General features: G+C 44.7%; 1 protein-coding gene across 1 annotated transcript; it reads right to left on the bottom strand.

Annotated features, from left to right (window-relative positions):
* Positions 1 to 40: 40 nt before the first annotated feature.
* TH (tyrosine hydroxylase) lies at positions 41 to 22,618 on the bottom strand. The gene is made up of 13 exons (XM_083863059.1): positions 22,515 to 22,618; positions 17,894 to 18,097; positions 14,905 to 15,079; positions 14,018 to 14,106; positions 13,747 to 13,814; positions 11,936 to 11,986; positions 11,035 to 11,180; positions 10,545 to 10,680; positions 10,343 to 10,412; positions 9,995 to 10,051; positions 9,318 to 9,413; positions 9,024 to 9,157; positions 41 to 6,756 (listed from the first exon to the last, which is right to left on the bottom strand). Exons 1-13 carry the CDS (start codon positions 22,602 to 22,604, stop codon positions 6,597 to 6,599), a joined length of 1,476 nt encoding a protein of 491 aa, XP_083719185.1. The 5' UTR covers positions 22,605 to 22,618; the 3' UTR covers positions 41 to 6,596.
* Between the last annotated feature and the right edge of the window lie 1,068 nt (positions 22,619 to 23,686).

Consider the following 23,686-nt stretch of genomic DNA (forward strand, 5'->3'; position numbering starts at 1 on the left):
AGAAGGATCCAAGAGTCAAACTCAGGATGCTAGACCAGAAATATATCTTTTTATTCTTAATATCATGTGAGCAGCAGCACAATTCCAAAATGAAAAATAATTCTGTTTCGTATTTCTTTACACAGAGAGACAGACAGACAGATCCACCCACAGCAGCAGCAGCAGTGACAACAGTGAGACCGCTCAGCGAGGCACTGAGACAGGCACGCACCAGAGGGGTGGTGGGGCCTGGCTCTGAGGAGGGCTTTCCCCCTCTCTTCCTCCTTTGCCAGCCCATGCTCCATCTCGGGGAGGGTTTCACCTGGGCTGACCCATCTCTTTGGTTTTTCCCAGTCAGTTCTTGTAGGGCTTGCAGTCACATTTGGGGAGGTCTGGGGGAATGGTGTGAAGGATCCCATGAACCACCCAAAGGACAAGAGCTCATGCTTAGGTCTAAGCAGGCATATAATCCTACAAATCTGCTCCACGGTTAGGAAAAGGGAATTCATAGCATCTTTTTGGTGAAGGGTGTGACTGGGTAGATCCTCAAAGTCTTTATCTCCAGGTAATCTCGAGGCCAAGCTCTATGGAGCTCTGAGTAACCTAGTCTAGTGGAAGGTTCTCTGCCCATGGCAGGGGGTTGGAACCCAAACCATTCTGTGATTCTATGATCTCATTCAAGGCAACTCTACAAACCTAGCCAGCCTTGTGCACAACACTTGAGGGATACCTTAAGATGAAATTGAAAGCATGGGAAAAATCCAAGACAACTCAGGAAAAAGCCTAAAACTGGGAATACTGGAGGGCTGCAGGAAATCCCAACAATATCAGAGATTACAGCAGGGGCTGTGGGCGCCTCTCTAGCCCACAGGAAGCCGATGGGTGATAGAGACCAAATGTTTCCTGATATGAGAGTGGATGAAAAGAGACTCAAGTATTCACTGCTTCTATTAGTGGGACTGTTACGGGAAACAGTAATAATCCATACCAAGGCAACACCAGAACATCAGCTGCTTCAACAGGAAAACTGTGTTTTGAAAGGCTCTATCCAGTGACTTGAAATAAGCTTGTCTTTAGAAAAGGAATACCATCTAGTGGCCCAAAAAGGCAATAAGGATGTGCAATGGTAATTAGAGAATCAGATGAATTTAGAAAAAGAGAAGGAAAAACTACAGAAGTAAGGAGGGTGATTAACATATATAGTGCAGTGATTCGCCCTGGAGCAAGGGAGAGCTCAAAAGGGACCTGATCATAGTAAATGCAAAGCTAAAATTAGACACTTGCAAAAGCAGATTGGGATGCAAAAATTAAAAATAACTGCTGGAGTTCCAGAAAGTGGTGTAGAGAACTGGATCGGGAGCCATCACGGGAAGATGATTTCAAGGATGATACGGGCAAATGGGAAAAGAAAGAGAAGTTGAGAATAGCAGCCTATCCCACAAAGACTCCAAATGCTGTCCCAGGGTAGATGGGTATGGCAGATCAAACTGCTGTAGCTGTTAAAATGAAAAAAAAAATTACCCCAAGGCAGGTAGCTGCAGATGTGAAGCCACTGAAAGGAAGCACAACAGTAGAGAAACTGCTTATATTTAGAATTAAATGGGGATTAAGTGGTAAATTGATTAGAGTGTGTGCTCCACCAGCTTTTTACATTGGACACCTCCTTGATAAACCTTTAATCTTGCCACCAGGGGCATTTAATCAAATTGCCCAGCAGGATGGTAAGAGAAGGATCCAATTGGCACAATCACTACCAGTCCGTAAGCTCAGAGAAGATGGAGAGTCTTTAATAAACTGATGGGGGCCTGCTCAAATGTTGTGGACATGAGCAGCAGGACATGACACCATGGAGATACTACCCACTCCCAGTGGAGCACAGGTATCTCCATGGTCCCTGGCAGCCCTGAGGCTGAGTCAGGCTCCTTGGACAGCAGATGAATTAAGAGAGGTGGTGGCACAAATGCACCCCCACGATTCACACTAAGCTTCCATATGGCAAAATGCAGGGGAAGAAGCAAATGACAGAGCTGCTTTCACATTAAGAGACAAACAATATACCTTTACTTGCATCCCACAGGGCCGAGCACCTGCCCTGCTGCACATGCTCATGTGAGCAAAGGGTTTGAACAATGTGTGTGGGGGACAAAGAAAAGAGATTGCCTTATGTGATGATATTTGGGAAACAGCAGCTACAGAAGAAGAGGTACAAGAGAGATGTAGCTGAGTTTTAAAATTCATGAACCAAACGGGATTTAATGTCAACTTGAATATTGCACAATTGAAACAACCTTTAGTTAAATGCCCAGACTCTGAAACTGGTGAAACAAGAAGATGGATAAATGCTAGAAAGGTTAAGCTTTCTGTGAAATAAAGACTCCCACTAATCAATCCCAACTCTGAAGAGTGCTGGGAGAATTTAATTTCTTATGGCAGCATATCTATAGCTGTGATAGTATCTTATGGCAGTGTATCCATCTTTGCTAATAGCAGCAGAGTGTTATGGAAATGACAGGAAAAGAATCAGGGAGGGAGCTGGAGCAAAGACCAAAACAGTGCCTTATCTGACATGAAAGAAGCTGCTTGAAAAGCTTCTGCACTCAAATTCCCAGTTAAAGGAAAATTATTCATAACAAGAATTTCAACACGAGCTGATACTGTGGGAGCAGTGCTGTTACAGAAAAATACTGGAGGAAAATGGATACCAGTGGCATATGAGTCCTTTCCAGTGGCTGGACCAAAATTTCCTTGGCCATGAGAAAACCTGGTTGGAGGCATTCTGACCTGTGATTGAGTTCAAGGTATTTCCCCTTGACAGCACAGTTGTACCCCAGTCTGCTCCTACTCTGCTTTTCCACACAAAGGGAAGAAATTGATATTAATGTGGATATCCTTTGAATGGAAACCAGGAATGAACCAAAGTATTGAACACTGATGGGAGTGCTATGTTTGAACAAAGAGGAAAAATAACCCAAGACACTCCTATCAGTGGAATGGGGGAACAAATAGTGGGCAAACTAGAGAAAGGATCATGCTGAGGAGCTTACAGGCTTCTACCAACATCTCTCTACAGACAGCTACTATCTGGTAGTAGAACAAAATACTGGTTTCTTAATGGGGAGAAAAGCAATGGCAAGAACATGGTAGGACACCTATGAAGAAAACAGAAGTTCTACTTTACAATCTTAGAGGGACAGTGGGAATAAAATATATGTAAGGGAGTTAAAGTAATGTGAAGGCTGCATGCAATACTGAGAAACAATTTAGTGAGCAAGAAGAAAAATTAACTCAGACTTTGTTTACTGAAGTCCCGACCAGGTGTCAGCTAAAAAAGGTGGCACAAATAGTGTGGCCAGTTGAATAAGAGCATCCTATGCTTCTTTATGTAGCTCATCATGACAGTCTAAGGTAACTGTCATAATGAGCTACATTAAAAAGTGTAGGGTACTCTGAAAAGAGTACAAAGAGGTTATATTTGGCCTCAAATGAAGTAAAAAAACATAAGACATAAATAAATATTGCATAAGGTGTGCAAAAGCAGATTAGTAAAAGAAAGCTGCCAACTCTACTGCATTGGCCAAACTAAAGACTGCGACAAGTACTGCCAAGGGATCACCCCAACAAACTGTCACAAACTAAAGAAGAGTATCAGTAAATAAATACCTTTCCTGGGCAGGCTGAGGTTCTTCCACCTAAAAGGAACACAACTGCGGGAATTGTAACAATGTTGTTCATAGGTGTAGAACATCACCTGAGACAGGAGAAGATGAACAGAGGGGAGGGTTGGGAAGGGGGAGGTTTTAAGTGAAGAATTCAAGTCTTTATAACTAGCCTGGGGATTAAGCAAGGACTGTATAAACCCTGCCACCTGCAGTCACCCAGAATGGAAGAAAAAAATGAGTTGGACTATTAAAAAGAATCTAAGGACAATTATAGGACAATATCTAAAATAATGGGCTAAAAAGTTAACCTCGCTATCAGTAGCTTTACAGCAGGCTTGGTTTACAACTCTACCATATTTTTTTTTGATAGCCTGTCTCTTAGTGGCCCTGTGTCTAAAAGCCTAAAATATTATGGCAAGATAAAGGTCTGGTAGAAGAAGCAACATGAGAAAAATGTGTAAAATGAGAGAGCAACAATCCAATTCATATATGGCTTCTGAAATAAGGAGCCAAGTAATGTATTTGAAAACAGATAAAAAGGAACAAGGCTTAGAGACAAAGTGAAAGGGGACCTATTAAGTTACTAATAAGATAAATCCTCTAAGATATTAAATAGGTGAGGGCAATAGTAAACACAGAAGGGTTCATGTTTCTCAGATGTCTCCCTAAGGGGCCAAAAAATTCTGGAATCTGTCACGAATTTGTCAAGAACAGAGACACCAAAAATGGCCCAAAGAGGGCCTTCTGGCGCCTGTGCAGCCGGAGCCCCCGCACTCAGAGCCTGCCCAGCTCAGGCTCATGTCCCAAAAGCAGGGGAGTGCAACCCTCCTGGTGCTCACCTTCCCCCTGCTGCAGCACATCTGTTTGTGTGCTTGCATACTCATGGTGCTGGGCTACGCTGCAGGCTTTGCTTATTTGCTATTTTTGCAGGACAGCAGGTTTTACTACAAGTCCTCAAAAAAGCAGCAGCTGACAGAGTCAGGGAACAGCAATGCAAACTCCAAGGCAAGGCACAGGAATTTAGATCTCCTGCAGTTGCAAGGATTTCTAAAATTGGCTTTTCACTCCATATTAACATGTTTGGTCTTTTTACAAACTGCATTAATTTTTGATATTTATGAAGGCAGATAATGGCTATGGTAATGGAGACTTAGAGATGATCACCTTTACAATTCCAGAGGCCAGACCAGAAAGCAAATGCCTCCAGAGAGATTCCCTGCCTGCTCCTGATCAGGAGCCTGGCATTGCTGCACGTTTGGAGCATCCTTGCTGCTCTCACAGGCAGCAACCCAGGAGCTGGGCACTACCAAAGGAGAGGAGAAACAGCAACCTGCAGAGCAGTAAAGTGGCACTGGTCTTGTTAACAAGGTCATAACCCATGCATTAACTACACAGACTTAATTGTTATAGCTTGCCTGTTTGTTTTATATTTTGTTTGTTTGTGTTTGTTTTAGTCTGTTTTATTGAAGTCACCAGTAAGATTTTCATGGCTAGATAGCTAAACTATGACCTAGCCTGCTTTAGTCTTGCATATCTTGATCCAGCTACTTAATCTAATAGTAATATCTGAAGAACCCAAATGAAAAATTGTTACAGCTCTTAAGGGAGCCTTGAGAGTTACAGCTCATGATCTGGATCCACCCAGATTGGGAAATCATAGCTGCAGTTTTGGAAAAAGTGCTCTAAAATGACAATAACTGAATGAACTCAGTAGTTTTATCGGTTTACAGGAAAATCTGAAGAGAAGGAACAGCTTGAAGAAAAGCAGCTAGCCCTGGTGTCAAACTGCTGATTTCAGTAATGGCCTTTTAAGCAATTTAGGAGGAATTTAGGAGGAAGGGTCAAATAAGAAAAGAAACAGAAAGCAGAGATTGAAGCAGGCAGGAAACTAAGTGCAGTCAGTAGCTAAGGAGTTAAAATTTGAGAGAACTGGGGGTAAAGCACATATATGTGGAGGTCTGAGATGGGATAAAGAGTAATGGATTGTAAACTATTATGACTGAGCCACAGTAGAAGTAACACTGGAGAACAATGTTAGCCGTGTTAATAGCCAAAACTTCACTGCCAAGTCCTGCAGTTCTTTAAAGAGGAAATTATAAAAATCACATATCGTGGATAAGGGTGGCAGAAGTCGACACAGAAATGTTATAAATGATCATGCAAACAACTCTGTGTAATTCTCCCCTTCACTGTCCCCCACAGCTGTTTAGCAGCCTCCACACATCCCAAGCCCAGCTCTGATACTGCACAGCTGCATAACCTTGGGCCAAACTTCTGAGCAAACCGCTAAGTTATGAGACAGCCTGCAAGAAGATAAGAAGGGCAAAAGCAGGGGGAGGAAAACCGAGAGCTTTGGGTCAGATCAAGCCATTAATATCTACACTAAAAACTGCATGAAACTGGGGTTGAGCACCCAAGCCAGATGTTTACCTTCCTTGGAAATGGCCAGCAGTACCATTAGTCACACACCTGAGCTACATCAGGTGATACTAATATTAGGATAACTAAGAACAAGACTCATGGAGTTGCTTTGGGGATAAAAAAAAAAGCAGATTATTTTTTTTCTCTTAAATTGCAATTAAAAAATTATCTCTTCTTTTTTTTTTTTTTCTTTTTAAATAAAGTAGTTTTTCTCCTCTTCCTTGCACCCAGGAACCTAGCACACAGCTCTTGACTTCAACTTTTTAGCTTGGCCATGCTTTTTGTCTCTGCTAAGCCTCTTCCAGCAGTCAATAGAAAAGCTACCCCAAAAGCCAGCAGGCCTTGGGTGCATCCTGCTGCCCTCCTCCGAGCTGGCCCTACATACAAAAGTGGAAAGCTGTTGGGGTTGCGTGGTGACAGGCAGCAGTGCCAATGTTTGGAGAGGACAGGTAGGAATTATCAGCTGGGAACTAGGTGAGGGCAGGGCGGGCACTCTGGGCTGGGCTGAAAAGGGACGGAAATGGCTCAGTTCTTGTATTAACTGATAACATTGAGCGCGTCAATCAGCGAGTGCAGCTCATCCCTCACGCTCTCCAGGGAGTGGCAGATCGTCTGAGGGCTGTCCAGGAGCTCGATGCTGTGGGTGTAGGGCTCGTATTTCACCGAGAAGGGCCGCTTGATGTGTGCCGCGTAGCTCCTGCAAGGGAAGGGTGCAGAAGGCTGGGTACAAGAGAGGGGTCCTGAGTCTCCCTCCTGCTCATCACCATTTACCCAGGAGGACCACCACAGGTTAATGCCTCCTTTAGGCAGAGTTTTCACCTTTCCAGCCCCACTACAAGCAGTAGTTGAGATCCCTTCTGATTGTCAAGATGCACCATGAGTTTGGCTGTGGCTTTCTGTGGGCCGTACCAAACAGGAGGGTACATCAAACTGGTCACTTCCATGGCCATTGCCAGGCATCCTCGGCTGCAATTCCTTTTTCAAAAAATGCCCAGGAGATTTAGAAGCTAATTGCAGGGAAAGCCCGTGGTATTATCGTATTATATTACTAAATCCTTTCTGACATGCATTTACTGACTAATCTCTGCTTGGGGAGGGGGAACTAGATGTGTGGCATATTAAGGATAGACTTGACAGGCAGTGGCTCAAACCTGGGCTAGAGGATGAGAACAGTGTCACCAGAGCCTTATGCTTCAGAAAAGCTGCACTGCTGTACCCAAAGCCAAATGCATCCTGAGTCTCAGTGATGAATTTGATTTTACTTGATATCTCTCAAGAGCAAGACCTTGTGCTGCTTTTCTAATAGAGAGGTATGTAGTCAAGTGAAAGCAAATCAAGGGCAGTTTTTTCCCCAAAGTTGCCACATTCACTTCCAGCACTGAGATTTTTGTATTTGACAAGGTAGGGTTTTTTCATGTGGGGGTTGTGTGAATATGGAGCTGAAAATCTATAGCTGGGTGCTTATGGCCGCAGTCCCATGCTGGAAAGGCTTGAGAACATGAGGAGACAAACAGCGCTAACAACAGGCACGCTCCTCTCCTCTGCTGAGGCTTCACCCTTTCGCTCCTGAATTGCTTAGCTTAGGCTACCCTCTTGTGGCTACCGCGGGTCTGCTCTGGCTTTGCGCAAGGGCTGGCCAAGCGCAGCCCTTTCCCAGATGGACACAGATGTTCCTCTAGCTGGTACTTCGTGCCTAGGGATCTGGAGGGAAACACAGCACAGAGGGCCAAAGAGAAACATGGTCCAAGGCACAGGCAGGCGCGGAAAAGGAGCTGGCATGTCATTGCAGGAAAACAATGAAAAAAGTGTAAACAAAAAGAGGTTTCTGCATACTCACATTCTCCTCCTCCTAAAAGATGTGGTTCCTCTCAGTTCTACCAGGCAAAGTCCTGCTCACCTCTCTTGTTAATGACATCAGCCACAGCCATGGCTCACTAATGGATAGAAACCTGCCTTCCAAAACAGGTGTGCTCACTTGACACCTTTTAAAGCATATAGATACAGCATAGCTGCTTAGAAGGGCACTGGGGGAGTGTGTCCTTCCTGAGAAAAGAGACTTTTCTCCAGGTGTAACACTGATAGTCAGGCCCGTGGTGGCAGCTGCCAGTAATGCAAAAGAGACAATGCTTTAATGTTTTCACCTCATAGAGTAGCATCTGTGTGGTCTCTGAGCTCTTTAAAGAGGATCATTTACAGTACTTGTCACAGTCAAGACCCTCTAGCCTAATCTTGGCTGTGTATGCAGTGTATTTTCCCTTTTTAAATGCAAGGAAATGACTCATTAGGCAGCAGTTGGGTTTTTTTTAAAAACAGCCTAGTGTGTGTGTGTGTGAGCATGGGCTCCCCTTGCTTTTGAGCAGCTGGACTCCAGGTTGTATGAACAGTGCAAGTGAGGGTAATAAAAGCAGTTGTTGAAATATAGCAGCCCTCACCAGGTTATTTATATTAAATACCCCTCTTGCAGGAACTGTAAAGTCATGTACGTCATGTTTGCCTCATCCTGTCTCTTTCCTAAGCAGAGGTAAAAATGGTATAGGCAAAGTTTTCCTCTGTCAATCAAAGCAGTCCAAGGACTGAGCTTTCCTCCAGTGGGCAATTCTGGGTGTGACCAAGAAAATGCTCTTCTGAACATGTCTGTGAGTAGAGCTGACCCTTACCATCCTGTTTGCAGTCCCATGGGATGGGGAAACCCAATTACCATGGTGGGATGATGGCTGGGGCCCACTAACACATGTTAACCAACCTAGGAGGCAAAAGTTCATTTTTTCCCCCTGGATAGATCTATTCATGTCAAGCATGTTCCCTGTACGAACTGGCAAACTGCTTTACTTTGGAAGACCTGATCAAAGTTTTCAGAGCACTTCTGAGAACTTCGACTGAAAGCAGCCATAATGTCAAGCCCTATTTCAATATATAACATCTTAATTTGCTATTGTTTGTGTCTCTCTCATTGCCCAGTCCTACCTCAATTTGTTTTTGGCATCACTGAAGCTCTCAGACACAAAATAGACAGGCTGGTAGTTCTGGTCCTGGTAGGGCTGAACAGCTGCAGCATCAGGGTCGAAGTCCCGCACCTCTGGTTCATCTGACAAGGAGTGCTGTGGACACGGCAGAAAATATCCAGCGTGAAACTAAGGGGAATGGGGAGCACATATCGGGTAGGCAAAGGTGGAGAACAGATTGAGGAAAGCCATTGTGCAGAAGAGGGTGTTTTTCTCTACAGGATCTAGAGCAGAGGCAAGTTATGGTGGGACTTACTATGAGCTCCCCATAGGAAGAGAGGAGCCCGGCTCCGTAGGCTTTGACTGTTCCATTCTGTCTGCAGAGCCCAAACTCCACTGTAAACCAGTAAAGCTGTGAAAAGAAAAAGAAAAATTCCTGAGGGATGCAGCTCCTCATCTTAATCTCCCTGTCACTTCTGAGCCCTTGAATCATGGCCAGGATCTGGGTTTTTTTAAAGGAATAGGCACCTGCCTCTTCATCCCCTCTCTACACTTTGCTTTCAGAGAAAAGTGCTAAACTAAGTTGCTGCTACACCAGGACAGAGTCTGTGTCCCTGGGCTTGTTCCATCTGCTGTGAGATGCTGTTGTTTGGTGTCCTTGGAGCAGGACAGGTCACCTTGCTGAGGAAGAGCCAAAGGAAGCAGATGTCATTTAATCCCATCCCAAAGAGTCCCAGCAGTGCTGCTGTTGGAAATACGATGCTTGATGATACTACTGGTGCTCGAGAAAATTGGGTTAATGTGCAAGTGAGCTCTGCTGTTTAACTGATCTCTGCTCTGCACAGTCATCATGAAAAGAGCAGGGCTGGGGCAGCTTGGGTGGGAGCTCTGAGCCTGCAAATCTTGGAATACCAGGCTGGACCAGTTCCCTTGATACCACAGAAGCACTGCTGGAGGTGTTGTGCCCCCCATCCAGCAAAGTGAAAATCTTACCGTTGCTAGTTTCTCAATTTCTTCATCAGTTGCTCCCAGAGATGCCAGCCCGATGTCCTAGGAAGAGAAGGGGCAAACATCAGGACAGGTTTGATCTGAGGGCCTTAGATATTGATTGCTCTGGTTTATTGCCTCAAGACCACACATACTGCTACCCTGGAGTGCCAGGCATCTGCTGGGACTTCATCGTGCTCAGACTAAAACCATGTTGTTCCAGTCAGTATAGGGTCTTGGTCTATCACTAGAATCCTGGAACATCATGCTTAATAAGAGCAAGAAAGGTTTAGGAGACAACACCGGGGTTTGGATTCCCACCTCTCAAAGGGGAGAAAGCAGATAACACCTTACCTGAGAGAACTGGGCAAACGTCTTATCAGCCAGCATCGGAACGTGCCCCAGCAGTTCGTGACAGCAATCCCTGCCAGCAGGAGGGGGGAAAGGAGGAAAACACAGTCAGCAGCAGACAGAGTGTGTCTGTGGGGGAAAAGGGTGACTGCTGGCCAGCTGTGGCTGTGCGGGCAGGGAGGGCACTGGGCTGGGCAGTACTCACGGCTCAGGGGAGTGCATGGGCGAGGAGGCATGGCGGATGTACTGCGTGCACTGGAAGACACGGAAGGCCAGGCTGGCCAGGAAGTCCCGTGCTGACAACAGGCCAGCCACCGGCCGGAGCTGGAACCCGGTCTTCTCTGAAACAGCACACACCTTCTGTGCAAGGTGCACAGCCCACAGGCTGCTGCTCCCAGCAAAAGGGAGCAAAAGGGCTACACCAACCTAATCTATCAGCTCCTACTAGGAACGGCACCTACTCTGCTCTTTAGATGCTTGTTTGACCATGGTCTTGCCCTGCAGTCACAGCCTGCTGTATTTAGCTGCAGTCCCCACCACTTGGGCTCTACCTCTGTCCTCTGTGGGCAATGCACAAGCCACCAGCTCTCCTCCTAAATCTCAGCTCACACACTACTCCTTTGTGTTCAGCCTTCCCATCTGTAGCTGCCCCCACTGGCAGACCCTGATCCTGGGTCCCCTGGGCTCGTACCCACCTTTCAGGAAGCGGGAAACCTCCTCCAGCTGAGGGATGTTGTTCTCGTTGTAGCCACAGAATTTCTCCAGTAGACTGAAAGCTTCAAGGTACTCCTTGCAGGCATGGGTGGGGTACAAGCTCTTCAGGGTGCTGTACACCTCCTTCCTTCAGGAGGATAAGTGGCAGACATTCAGTGGTTAATGTGCCCAGTTCTCTCCTGCACTCTGGCTATGCACTACCAGGGACTCATGTCTTTGGGCTCCATGTCCTTTCGTCTTTCTCCACCTACGTCTATGTCTCTGCACATTGATGGAGGTATGCAAACACACAGACACACATTCAAATGAACCTGCAAAGGCAGCAGCTGTGTCTGCACAGACCTATACAAAAGACTGTATAAAAGGTATTAACTGGAATTAAAAGATTCCCTGTTGGTTAACTCCTGAAGTTGCACTGTGAAGACTCAATAGAACCAGGAGATGACCTTGTTGAGAAGCCCCTATGAGTTGGCCTTGTTTTCAGAAACACTCCTACAGCAACACTCCTGGAAGAAATCACATTCAAAGGGAGTGTTTTCCTGAGGCCCGTGAGGTACCACACAGATAGTCACCATGGGCATCATACTTCTTCCTGCAGCTGTGATAACTGCACTTTGTTTGGAGGCTGCTACTGAGTTAGGACCCTTAAAGAAGTGTGACTCCAAATTATCTACCTTGCTCTGGGGAGAGGCTCCTTTGGAGGAAGCTCCTGTGGGCTGCAGCATGAAAGTGTTTTTTTATAACAAGCCATTAAGTAGGATGCTTGCACTCCTGATGCATTTTCCAAGAGGTCATGCCCTAAATGTTTGGGTTTTGATTCCCAGCTTCTAGTGGTGAAGCACTGGTAGTAAAACCAGCATTACTAATGGGATCAGGACTCACCAGGTAGCTGTCTCCTCTGCTGTGTACTCCACATGAGGAATCGGGTCCCCACTGCAAGGCAAAGGCACCAATACTGAGCAGAGCCTCAGCCAGGCTCCTCTTCCCTCTGAGAAGGAAGCACTTTGGAGAAGCTCTGCATGATGGTTATCATTCATCTTTAAAAACCAAAGAAGGGGGTGACAGAACAGACACTTAGTACTGGGTCATTTGTACAGGTGTAAAAAATACATAGATGCAAAGAAAAGCATAAGCCTAGGCAGAGATTATAAATGAACAAGGGATAAGCAGAACTTTACCAGATGTAACATTGACCAGAAAAAAAAAAAAAAAAAAAAGGTTTTCACTGGAAAAAATTTGAAAAACTTTGTGTGCAAAAATAAATTCATTTCATATGTCTGGACTTCAGGGGGCTGATGGCTCCAAGAATGAACCAGTGGCTGAGAAATAAAAGCTGACAAGGAAAATTAAATGCATTTGACCTGCAGGAAAATATATTGTCAGTAACATTAAGGATGGCAGGAAAAGAAAATCTCATCATTGATGTAAATGGGCATTGATGAAAGAAGACTGACAATTGTGCTTTTTCTCATCATAGTTATCTATTGTGTTTCCTAAATCCTTCTTTTTTGTGTTTGGACAAATGAGATATACATATATTGTAAAGCACAGTTCCTGAAGGGATATTTGAAGGGATGCTACACATAAATGCTCATAAATACATAGGCTCACCTGCTAATCTGCAGGTGAGATGTTAGAGAAGACCTCTTAAATTGGTGCCTAATCTTAGGACAGTATTTATCCCTGTGTCCCTTGGGACTCTTCCTCTGGCACCATGACTTTCTGTGCATTTAGTATTTGAACAGGATAAAAAACATCAGTGTCCATATTCTGGGATTCAAATTGGCAAAGTGCGTGAAAACCAACAGCAGAAACCCTTGCTGGGATCACACCAGTTGCAAGGGTTGCTCAAACAGGTGACCCAGATAATTTCTGTAGTCTACTTTCAGCACTTAAAGTCCTGCTCAGAGAGAGAATGCTACAGTGAAAGGCAGCGTCACTGAATAGGATCTGGGGAATATTTTACAAACCTACCTGAATATAGACTCTGTTTGATGTTGTAGTGAACACACTGAGTGCTATCACTGCACATATCAGAATAGAAGTATGAAGTAAGAGTACAAGACATAGTCTTAAATCTATATAAGACAATGATGAGGACATTACTGGAATCTATTTAATTTAGCAGATAGAGTTAGGAGGTGAATCATTTAGCCTATAAATATCCTCATAGCAAAAAACCCTAAAAATCTGATAGCAGTACTTTATCTAGTAGATGAAAGGCATATGTGATCCATTGGGTAATAGCTAAAGCTATCAAAGTCCAGCTTAGAAGTAAAACCCTTGTTTTTTTCACAACCAGGATAATGAACACTTGGAACAAATTTTCTGGGCATGGTGCAGCTTTTTCACTACTTGGAACACTGAAGTCAAAACTAGATGCCATTCTAAAGAAATGCTACATTTCCAAAAGTTTGAGGTCTGATGAATATATATATATATATCACTTTTATTTTGCAGGAGGTTTATTCTTACTGTACCCTTACCAATGCATGAATTAATGACAGCAGATATTTTTAATTAAAGAGAGACTGAAATGCAAAGAGAGAAGAGAGACACAAAAGGAGCTGGAAAAGCTGAATTGGGAGACAAAACATAAAGGAAGAGAGGTGTCATGCAGGTAGCAGAATGACTTGGCAATAGGTTCATTAACTTGTCATTATCCCCACATGAATCTTAGGAAGGAGACTTACTGCTTATAGTGAAAAGCAATCTCTGCTATTGATTTCCTTCTCTGGCGATATACTGGGTCAGAGTAGCCCTGTGGTGACAAATAGGAACAGAGACAAGACTTTTAACCAGTTACTAAAGTTTCTCACCCAGGAAAATTCATCACTGGCTGGAGAGACCTCTCTCAAGGTGGCAATCACACTCCAGTCCCCTGATCAGCTGCACAAATAGGTGTTCCCAACTCCCTGCTCCTCAGGATTTCAGCATGAGGGGTGCACACACAGACTGACTCACCGGGTGATCCAGATCCAAGTCAGGGTCAAACTTGGTGACCAAGTGGTGGCACTTGTCCAATTCACAGATTTTTCTGGGAAACCAGTGAACTGTAGGGAGACAGAAAGTGACTGTCTGACTGTGGAAGTGAAGATCCCTAAAGAGAAGAGGCTTTGAGGCTGAATAAGATGCACCTGATCTGGTGTACCAAATGCACACATACAACATGGCACAGATACTTCCACAGCTACTAAGGCAGTAGTTTCACAATCTCAATGGTCTTTTCCTGAAGTCATGTCTAATGCCATGATCTGCATTTCATGACTTTCTTGCCCATCTCTCAGCAGAGTATTTTGTGACAAAATTAAAGAAGATGAAAATTAGATTTTACTGAATGATTCTCATTAAAGAAGCCCCACAGATCCTGCTGGTCATTGATCTCCAGGGATCTCTAGAGATATTCTCCTACAATATTATTCTACAATAATCATCTTATCTTCAGAACAGGATGGCACAGGAAGTGTCTTGTAGATTAGAGCTTGAATAGGTACAGAGATCCTAACATGTAGGTTGGAAACTACTCAGCATTTATAATATAAAATGCTGGAGTAGGGATGGAGAACTCATTAGGAGAGGTGTGAGCAAAGCATGAGATTCAACCTCCTATTTCTATTTTTTTCAATCTTTTACCAGAAGAATGGGGTGTGAACAACAGAGTCTGTTGAGAAAAGGTCAAGGAGGGAAATTACTTTTAGGATTCAGGCATCCCAGAGGCAGTCCCTTCTGGTTTGCTCAAATTAAGCACACAGCAGCCCTTTCACTTTTTTGGGAATAACAAAGTCTCCACTGTGTTTCTACAGGGAGAGCTCAGCTTTTCTGCATAAGTGAAAATTTTGCAAGTTCCTTACATTTGTCTTCCTTAGTGGTCCTCACATCTTCTGCTACCCTCTTGATGGAGCTAATGAAAGTATTGAGGTCAGAGCTGTGGACTTCAAAGCGGACAAAGTATTCCAGTTCAGCGGTCCCTTCACGGAGCTTTCGGCTAAGCCTGGTCTCCAGGTGGTGAATTTTAGCTTCAAATGTCTTTTGAGACATGGAAAGGAAGAAAAAAAACCCCACATTAAGCAACATTTGAAACACCTTCTGCTACTACCCAAAGATGTCCATATGGACACAGAAATATAGAATGGATTGGGTTAAGCATCATCTTATTCCAATCTCTCTGCTATGGACAGGGGCACCTTTCACTAGATGAGGTTACTCAGACCTCCATCCAACCTGACCTTTAACACTTCTGGGGGATGGGCCATCCACAACTCCGGGCAACCTATTTCAGTGCCTCATCATCCTCACAGCAAACAATTTTTTCCTACTATCTGACCTAAACCTGCTCTCTTTTAGTTTGAATCTATCCCTCCCTGTCCTGACAATTTGTGTTCTTGTAAAAAGTCTCTCTCCATCTTTCCCCTAGACCCCCTTCAGTTATTAAGAGGCCTCAATTAGGTCACCAAGAAGCCTTCTCTTCTCCAGGATGAACAATCCTAGTCTGGGATGGATTCCTTCTTGTAGTTTTCTTCATGCTCCCACCTCCTTCCTGTAATAACACACCTACCCCTTAATTCCACATTTTTTCCCTTCTGCACAAACACCGAGGCTGTTCAGTAGCTACCAAGAGAAGACTTCCACCACGTCTAAGAAGACCAAGAGAAGCAGTGGATGCGGCAGAGGGCACTTTCCCGTCTCGGCCCGTCCCGAGGGTGTGTTGGCGGGTCCCGCGGGGCGGGCCGGCGGCGCGGCGCTGGCCGTGGTGCTGAACGCCGGGGCGCCTCTGGGGTCACTACACTGGCGCTGATGTCATCTGGGCTCGCTATCGGAACTGACCTCCCCCACGGAATAAGGAGACGAAATGATGCCTGTAGTCTCCCAAAGGACTCTGGTAGACTTGTGGGAATTTCCTTTACCTCAGTGAAAACTGGCAGTACAAGCCCAAGGCTCTAGGCAATGACCCAACCTTCCCAAAGTTCCCTCAAGACCTTTGATAGAGGAAGGGACATGATTTCTTTTGTTAATCAGAGGCAAAATGATGAGAAGGAACAGATGCGATGCCACAGGTAAATTAAGTTTAGGACGGTGTTTTTTAATGTACCTACTAACTTCACTATTACATTGTTCCCTCAACAATCGATACCTTTGCATTAATCTGACAGCCGTGATTGCATTACCTATGCTTCAGCTGCATGTAACACATACAGAAGAGGGAAACCAGCTTCCCTGCAGCCTGGTTCATGATGAGGCAAATGTCATTATGCCTGTCTGCTTTCATATCTTGTACCTGGATTGCCAGAGGGATCTGGGAAATGAATCGTCCTCTGTTGGGACTTGACATGCTTGTCTTTTTATTATATTTAAAGCTCTCTCTGTGACAAGCTCAAAGAGCTTTTTTTGCTCCAGGAAGAAACAAACAATATTTGAACATAAGCTGCCACAGCTTCTCTCTTGATGTTTTAAAACTTGTTTAAATTACAGAGTTTAAATGCAGTATAACATAAAATATACCAAATACCAGAGCTTACACATCTGTTTCATACCCACTGAGCAGCCTGTTGAATGTTACACTGATGGATTTGTCATGCTTTATCTGGCATCTGTGTGCTTCTGAGAAGGAGACCCCAGTCATTGTAACACATGGGTTTTGTCTGAAAATTTTGTCATAAAAATTCTTTCAGTCTTGAGACAAGAACCATATTTTGCCCAGAAAACAGCTTTTCTTGCAACAGTCCTTGTAGAGGAACTGTAATTGCTGAAGATCTAAATGTTTTTCATAAGATTATCAGAGGTAATACTAAATGGGCAATGAATAATTTGAATGCCCTACAATTTCAGGGAAATACTTATGCCCCAAACACTTTTTGTAGGTTCACAGATTTTAAGTAGCAGGTTAACTGTAGAGTATACATTGCCACAAACGACCTGTTGTGACTGGACCTGCTCTGAGCAGGAGGTTGGACCAGAGATGACCAGAAGCCTTACAAGCCACATGACTGATTAATAGGAACAAATTGTCCTCTTCTCTCACTGCTGAAGTCAATGAAATTAAACTACCATAGATAAAACACATCTCAGAACCTCAGTTTGCAAAACACTTTTGAATCATTCTGGATGAAAACACACTACATGAATGCAAGCTGTCATGCTTGGATTACTGTTTAAACAGGCAGCACTTATCTCAGTCTTTCCATTCATGACACTGAGATCGTATATAATGCAACATTACATTGCTGGCTAGGGGGCAAAAGCTCAGGTACCAATTTTCCTTGGTATCAAAGGCATAGACAGAATGCATCTCTGAGGGGAACCAACAGAACCTTTAGCATGTGAATCAGAATAATCCTTGAAGTAGAGAGGTAATTTTGAAATCGATATGCCAGTTTTACGCCCAGGGGAAAGTTGTTTCTGTAACTATTTGACTGAGGACCAGTGTGGTAATGACCCACAGGTGGGGTGAGTTTGGTCTGTAGACAGGTAGGGGACGCAGCTTGCTTTGAATGTGGGATCAGAGCCCTGTGCCTGAAGTTGAAGTGCTGAGCAGTGGGGAGGGCTACCATAGTATGCTACAAGCATAAGGGTGTGAAGTATGAAACTGAAAATAATTAAGTAAAATTAAGGCCAGAGCTTAACAAGAGACAGAGGTTCGCCTCCTTCTTAGTGATGGCAAGTGAGGACACACTGGGGCATCAGCAAAGCATAACTTCAGAGAAATCATACAATTAATTGATAATTTGAAGTAGGCACACCTAGTCTGAGTCCTCTTTATTACACTGAAGTGATGTTCTCACAGCCCAGTCATGAAACCTGAAGTGTGTTCCTTGTGTACCACACAACAGGTTATATACTCACCTCAAATACCTTAAGGACACGGGACAGTGGTGAAGTCTTGGCTCCCTTGAGCATGAAGAAGAGGTTCAGCATGGCTCTGCCATCCTTCTCCTCAAATACAATGGTCTCTGTAGCCTCTGCAGCATCAGTGGCTGCAGCCGCAGCCTCTCGTTCCTTCCTGGCATCTTCAATGAGGCTTTGACGTCTTCCAACGAACCGTGGAGACTGAAGGCAGAACAGAAATAAATAACACTGCTCACAGAGACGTAGGAGATCAGAGGCATTCCCAGTAGCTGGATGAGATGTGACTGGTGTGCGTCAGCAGAAGAAGCAAGGAAAGGCTGGACTGACTTGCCTAGCTTTGTAGAGGAAGATCTGCTCATAAGGACTGAGGTTTTAGAACTGAAATGTGGGGCTTTGGGGAAAAAAATGTGTAAAATATCTTTTTAACATAACTGGAGAGTGGGCTTCTCTCTTCCTCTCCCTTAGCAGCAGTTTTCAATACCCTCCAAAAAACCAAAACCCAGAAACAATCTTATGTGGTTTTCAGGTGTCCGATAAACTCAGCTGGAGAGACATCAGATAAACTCGAAGTCATGTGAGAAAAGATACTTTGTGAGGGACAGGTGAAGCCCACAGCTGTAGCCTGGCCAGGAAACATGAACTGTTTGCAGGTGTATTAGTGGGGCAGCTTAGCAAGACTGCTCCTAGGATCCAACATGACATTTACTTTAGACATTAAGTGGATGCTTATCCGTTGAAGTGTAATTGAAACCACAACCATATAGCCCAGAAAATAAATTCCTCCCACTTATCTGTAGATTTGTTTTGTCTCAACAAACTCCTGCAGATTTCTGTTACTTGGAATTCAACCTAAAACACAACTCTGTGCCTGAGGTCATGTTAGGACACCTGTTTATATTTATAGTGAGATACAAACTATTTCAATCGCTGCTATACAAACTTTGTTTTACAAATACCTCATATACCAACTTATTTGTTCTTGGTCTTTTAACAACCAATTTCTATTTCAAGGCAAAGCATCTGGTTCCAGTTTTCTCTGTTCAAGACCCAAACCAGATGACAAACCTCCAGAGCTTGCTAAAAGAAACCTGGGGCAGCACTGAAGAAGGACACAGAGTGGGACTGGCTGCAGTTTTCCCTGTGATTGTATTGAAAATATTTTAAAAAAAGAGATACATGCTAACTAAGCAGTGCTTTCCCTACCTCGTGAAAATTGAGAGTGTTTTCCTTTTAAAAAGACAGCCTGATTGACTACTAAGTTTATTTTCTCTCTAATTTTCAAAGCTCGCTGTCAGTAACTTACGTTTCCTGGGAGAATCCTCTTGAATGCTTTAGTGGTGTAAAGCTGACATTTTAAACACAAATGCCTCAAAAACTCAGCACATCGAGGCACCAGCCCACACACCTCTATCTGGCTCTTTTTCAGTAAACATACCCCTCGGAAATTATATTTCCTGATCCACCCTTTATTCCTCAGGGCACAGAAAAACACCTTTTAACAAATAAATGCATGCTGCTGCTTGTCTAAATTGGTAGTATCCGTGCCCAAAGAGAGCAGACATCAAACAGGTGACCTCAGTCATAACAAAAAATCTTGTGCTCGGCTTTAAGAGTGTGTTTTCCATCACTTCAGTGTTTTAAGCTAAGCTGGTGTTTACTTTAAAGTGCCTGCAATAAGCAGGGCAAACAGCCCCGTGCCAGCCAGAGAAAATGAGCTCCACAGCCATCCCAAGCCAGGCAGTGCTTTACCTAAGGATACATTGCCACACTGTGCCCCAAGGCACAGCAGGATTTTATTTCTGGGGTGGAAAAGTGTAGAGGAGGGAAATTAGAACCCCATATTTAGGCTGTAAATCAGGTTAAAATCCAACAGGGTGGGGTTTAAAATGCCACAGTTGGGTAACTGGAAAGCTGCACCAGGATAAGCAGACTCAACCAGTCCCACACATTTGCTGGGACTGGGTGGCCCCTGGCAGGCAGGAGTGGGGGCTTTGGTCCCTGTCAAGGGGTCTTGGAAGTTTTTAGCTGCATGACAGCATAGCTTAAGTGAGTAAATTGAAAAAAAAAAAAAAATCAAAACAAAGCAGAAAAAGGCTGAATTTTGCTTGGGAGAAGAGGGCTGGGAGGGGTCTGCCTGTCTGCTGCCTTCACTGCCATGTGGAGGCTGCCTGGCTGCACCTCACTGTTCCCCACCTCACTGCCCTCAACTCTGCCCCTCACATTTATGCTCATTGGGCTATTATCTCCTTTTGTTGGAAATTAGGAATGTGGGATATATAATAACCAAACTGATCTCATGTTAAATGCCTTCCTTCCAAAGGCACCATTATATGGCATTTCTGAATTGCCTTGCAGACTTGCTCCCTGAGTGCATATCTGGCTACAGTGAGAACTGTAATTTGATTTTGCAAAGCATTTATTTGCTAACCAGGGCCTGACTCATTCACCTCTTCTGAAGGTTAGTTTGCACCTCTTATGAAGGGTTTGTTCATTTTTTCTTCCTCAAATTTGCTTCAAATCAGAGTGCCTAGCCTGCATATTGTCATTAAAAATACTGTGTTCTGAGCTGTTTTGTTGCTTTTTTTCCCCACCAGCTCGTTATTTGCAGCAATCAGGAATGATTGTAAAGACTGGGACATTAATGTCCCACCCCTGCTTTCCTGGGTGCTTTTTCCTGCTTTTTTGGCTCCAATGGCCTTCCTCCTGCCTGGCTCTGTAACCAAACTCTGCCCCAGCTACAGACCTGGAGTCTCTTGCAAAAACTACTAGCAGCATAAAAACTTAATATGTAACCAAAGATTTTTTCCATGGAGTTTGATTTTTGGCTGGCCCAACTGACATGTATAATACCTGCTGGTGTAGGGGAGTTCTGGGACTGCAAAGGTCTGGATTTCCTCCCCAGTTTGCAGATTGCTCTGGCAAGAGAACACCTCAGACCCACCAGAGGTGATGCAATGGTGGGTGATGGCTGTGTGATCACAGTGATAACATGAGGGCCAGGGACATGAGGTTTCACAAATGCAGAGTCATGCCTCTTTCCAGGCAGAAGCCAGGGTTGTGGAGATCTCCTGTGCTAGGTGAGAACAAAGTAAAAAGCTTTTCATGCATCCAACTCTCAGAGCAATCCTCACAGAGCAAAGTTTTAATTTTATTTGTTTTCCCTTTCCTGAAAATTTTCACTCAAAACCAAACACAGGCTAAGGTTTTATGTACCCTCCAGGCTGGAGGAGCCACTCACCCCAAGCAGGTTGCCTCACTCTTGTCAGCCCACTGTTGAACCTGAACTTCCCTGGCCCCTATGTTCAGTGGCCCATTTTTTCATAAAACACAGAGCAGCACCCCAGAGGGTGTAATAACCAAACACTCTTCACTTCTCCAGACACTGAGCATCTCAAATACTGATTTTACAAGTTGCCTGGAAAATATCAGGTTTTCAAGGGCCACTCAAGTGTTCATTATTTCACTGGAATGAAAAGGACTGTGTCAGAGGGAAGTCTTCCCTGATTTCCATTTATTAGAGAAAGCAAGCTTACCTCTTTGTTTCATAAATGTTTCCCTTCTTTTCCAGAAAACCCCACTTTCCAAAACACCTTTCTGCCAATGTAGTGGTTGATTTTAGGGAGGCAGAGCATTGCACAGGATTAAAAAGAGAGTAGGTGAAAAAGGCAACAGGGAGAGAAATGGGGAGCTCTAAAAGTGACCTCTAAAAGTGAGTCACATTGCAGATATCTGCCAAACATATTTGCTACCTAACCCATCTCTATTCCTAAGTTTCCTCCAGCCAAGCATCCCAAGGGTGTCCTCTCCTTGTGCACCCCTTGCCACTGGCTGCTTTGGCTCCTGCATTGTCACCTGCTGCCTATCCACATCTTTGCCCCAGAAGACCGTCCAATATTGGGAGTCTTCAAGCTCGTCCTGCCTGGCAAGGCTTTGAAGTTAATAGCTGAAATGTCCCTGTCCCTACAGCAAGTCTGATGAGTTGGCCACGCTTGGCTTTCTAGAGACACTTGACAGCTTGGGGAGAAGTTTTCTTTTCCCTTCTCTGACACATTCAGATCTGGTGTGTGCAGAAGCTTACCCTGGGCTAAGCACTGGGCTGAGAACACACCAAGGAAGACTGAGAACAGAAATGGGGGAAGGATGTTCTGAGAGAGAAACTGGATACAACAGCCATGAACAAACAAGTTAAACTGCCTGTACCTTGTGTGCTGCCTGAGATGACAGCCCCACTTTTTTTTTATTTTGCTAGAACAGGTGAAATCTCTGCGGTTTAATCCTTTGAAAACTGGAAATCATTAAATCTTCAAATTGCCTTTCACATGGGGATTCCTTGTTATTCTTGACTTAGGTCTGTGGGTTATTCACCTTACTTTTGGTTGAGGTGGTTTTGTTATTTCAAGTTTTCACCCCCTTAAATGTTGTCATTTCACATGTATCAGTATGTAGGGGGAACAGTTGGAGTAATTTCCCTTTGCCAGCCTCAACCTCAGATATGCCTATGTCGGGGAAGTCCCACAAAGTGTTGGTCCATCTATCCCTGCCTGCCTCTGCCTATAGCTATGGAAGAGGTTGTGGTTTTTGGAGGGGGAGGGAAAGAAGTAGGGTAGGGTTGTCTTACCATGATGGCCTCAGCTTGCTTGGAGTCCAGCTCCGACACCGCCCTGCGGAAGCCTTTGGCTGCAGAGGTGGAGATGTTCGGGGTTGGCATCTTTGCTCTTCCACGAGCTCTGCTGTCTGCTTTCCAGCTCCTTGCCAGCTTTTTATAGGGCAGGGCTGACGTCAAAGACTCTTTCAAATCTTCTCTTCCCCTGCCACCTCCCCATCATCACCTCCCTCCTTTCTCCCCCTCAGGCTGAGAGGAGGAGGGGATATGAAGGAGAGAAACGTGTCTGTCCCATTAAATCTAATCGCTACAAAGATTGCAGACACCCTGCCTTCACAGACCAGACAATCCCCCACCTGTTTTCCTGCGTCCTAAAGATTTCTTCTCTAATTTACCCCTTCTCTCCATTCCCCTTCCCCCCCCCACTTCTGGATGGAGTTCATTCTCAATACATGTTTCAGTCCGACACATTTGCTTCCCCAGCTTGGGAGTTGCATGAAAGGATTTTCATGTGCGAAAGGATGAAACAAAAGGAAGGGAGAGATTTAGCCCTCTCCAGCCTTTTTTCCCCCCTTGTTTGCCTTGTCATGGAGGCAGTAAAGTAATAGGAAAATAACACTGATTCCCGCAAGGCAGCTGCGGGACTGGATGCAGTTCTCATGTATGCACCTCCTGGTGCCCGGCTACTGACAATGCTGTGCCTTCCAGGGCTCCCCCACCACCTCAGAGCCTGATTTGGCCATGTCACTCTGACAGCAGGAGGGCAGAATCTGACTCTTTAGAAACGAAAAAGGCTTCAGAGGAAATAACCTGGAAAAACCCTCTGAGTCCTGCCTTCCTAAGTGCTTTGCTCCTCTTGCAGTAATTCCTGAGAGACCAAATGCTTGAGTACAGCTGGGGCTGTGACAGTGTGTGACCCATCCCAGGGTGTCTGCTTTGTTGTGAGTAAAACTGGCATTTTTCTCTGATTAGATTTGCAGCAGCTGTCCCACCCAAACAAGTGCTGCAGGAATGTGTGGCTGTGCTTTGTGTGAGCCACCACCATCCTGGTGACAAGCCACTGACTGGCACAAATCCCTGTGGCAGGGAAGCTGGTGGGCTTTCACCAGCTGTCTGCCCAAGAGCTCACCCACAACCTTGCTGACCACACTGACATCTGGTATGGTTGGTGGCTCATCCTGCACTCT

This window comes from Zosterops lateralis, assembly GCF_965231275.1.
Source record: "Zosterops lateralis genome assembly, chromosome: 6".
Classification (NCBI taxonomy): domain Eukaryota; kingdom Metazoa; phylum Chordata; class Aves; order Passeriformes; family Zosteropidae; genus Zosterops; species Zosterops lateralis.

Coding starts and splice junctions, on each gene's coding strand:
- TH (XM_083863059.1), bottom strand. CDS start 22,604: ATGCCAACCCCGAACATCTCCACCTCTGCAGCCAAAGGCTTCCGCAGG. Junction 15,080..17,893: donor GTGTCCTTAAGGTATTTGAG/GTGAGTATATAA, acceptor ATGTCTCAAAAG/ACATTTGAAGCTAAAATTCA. Junction 11,987..13,746: donor ATTGCTTTTCACTATAAGCA/GTAAGTCTCCTT, acceptor TTTGCCTTGCAG/TGGGGACCCGATTCCTCATG.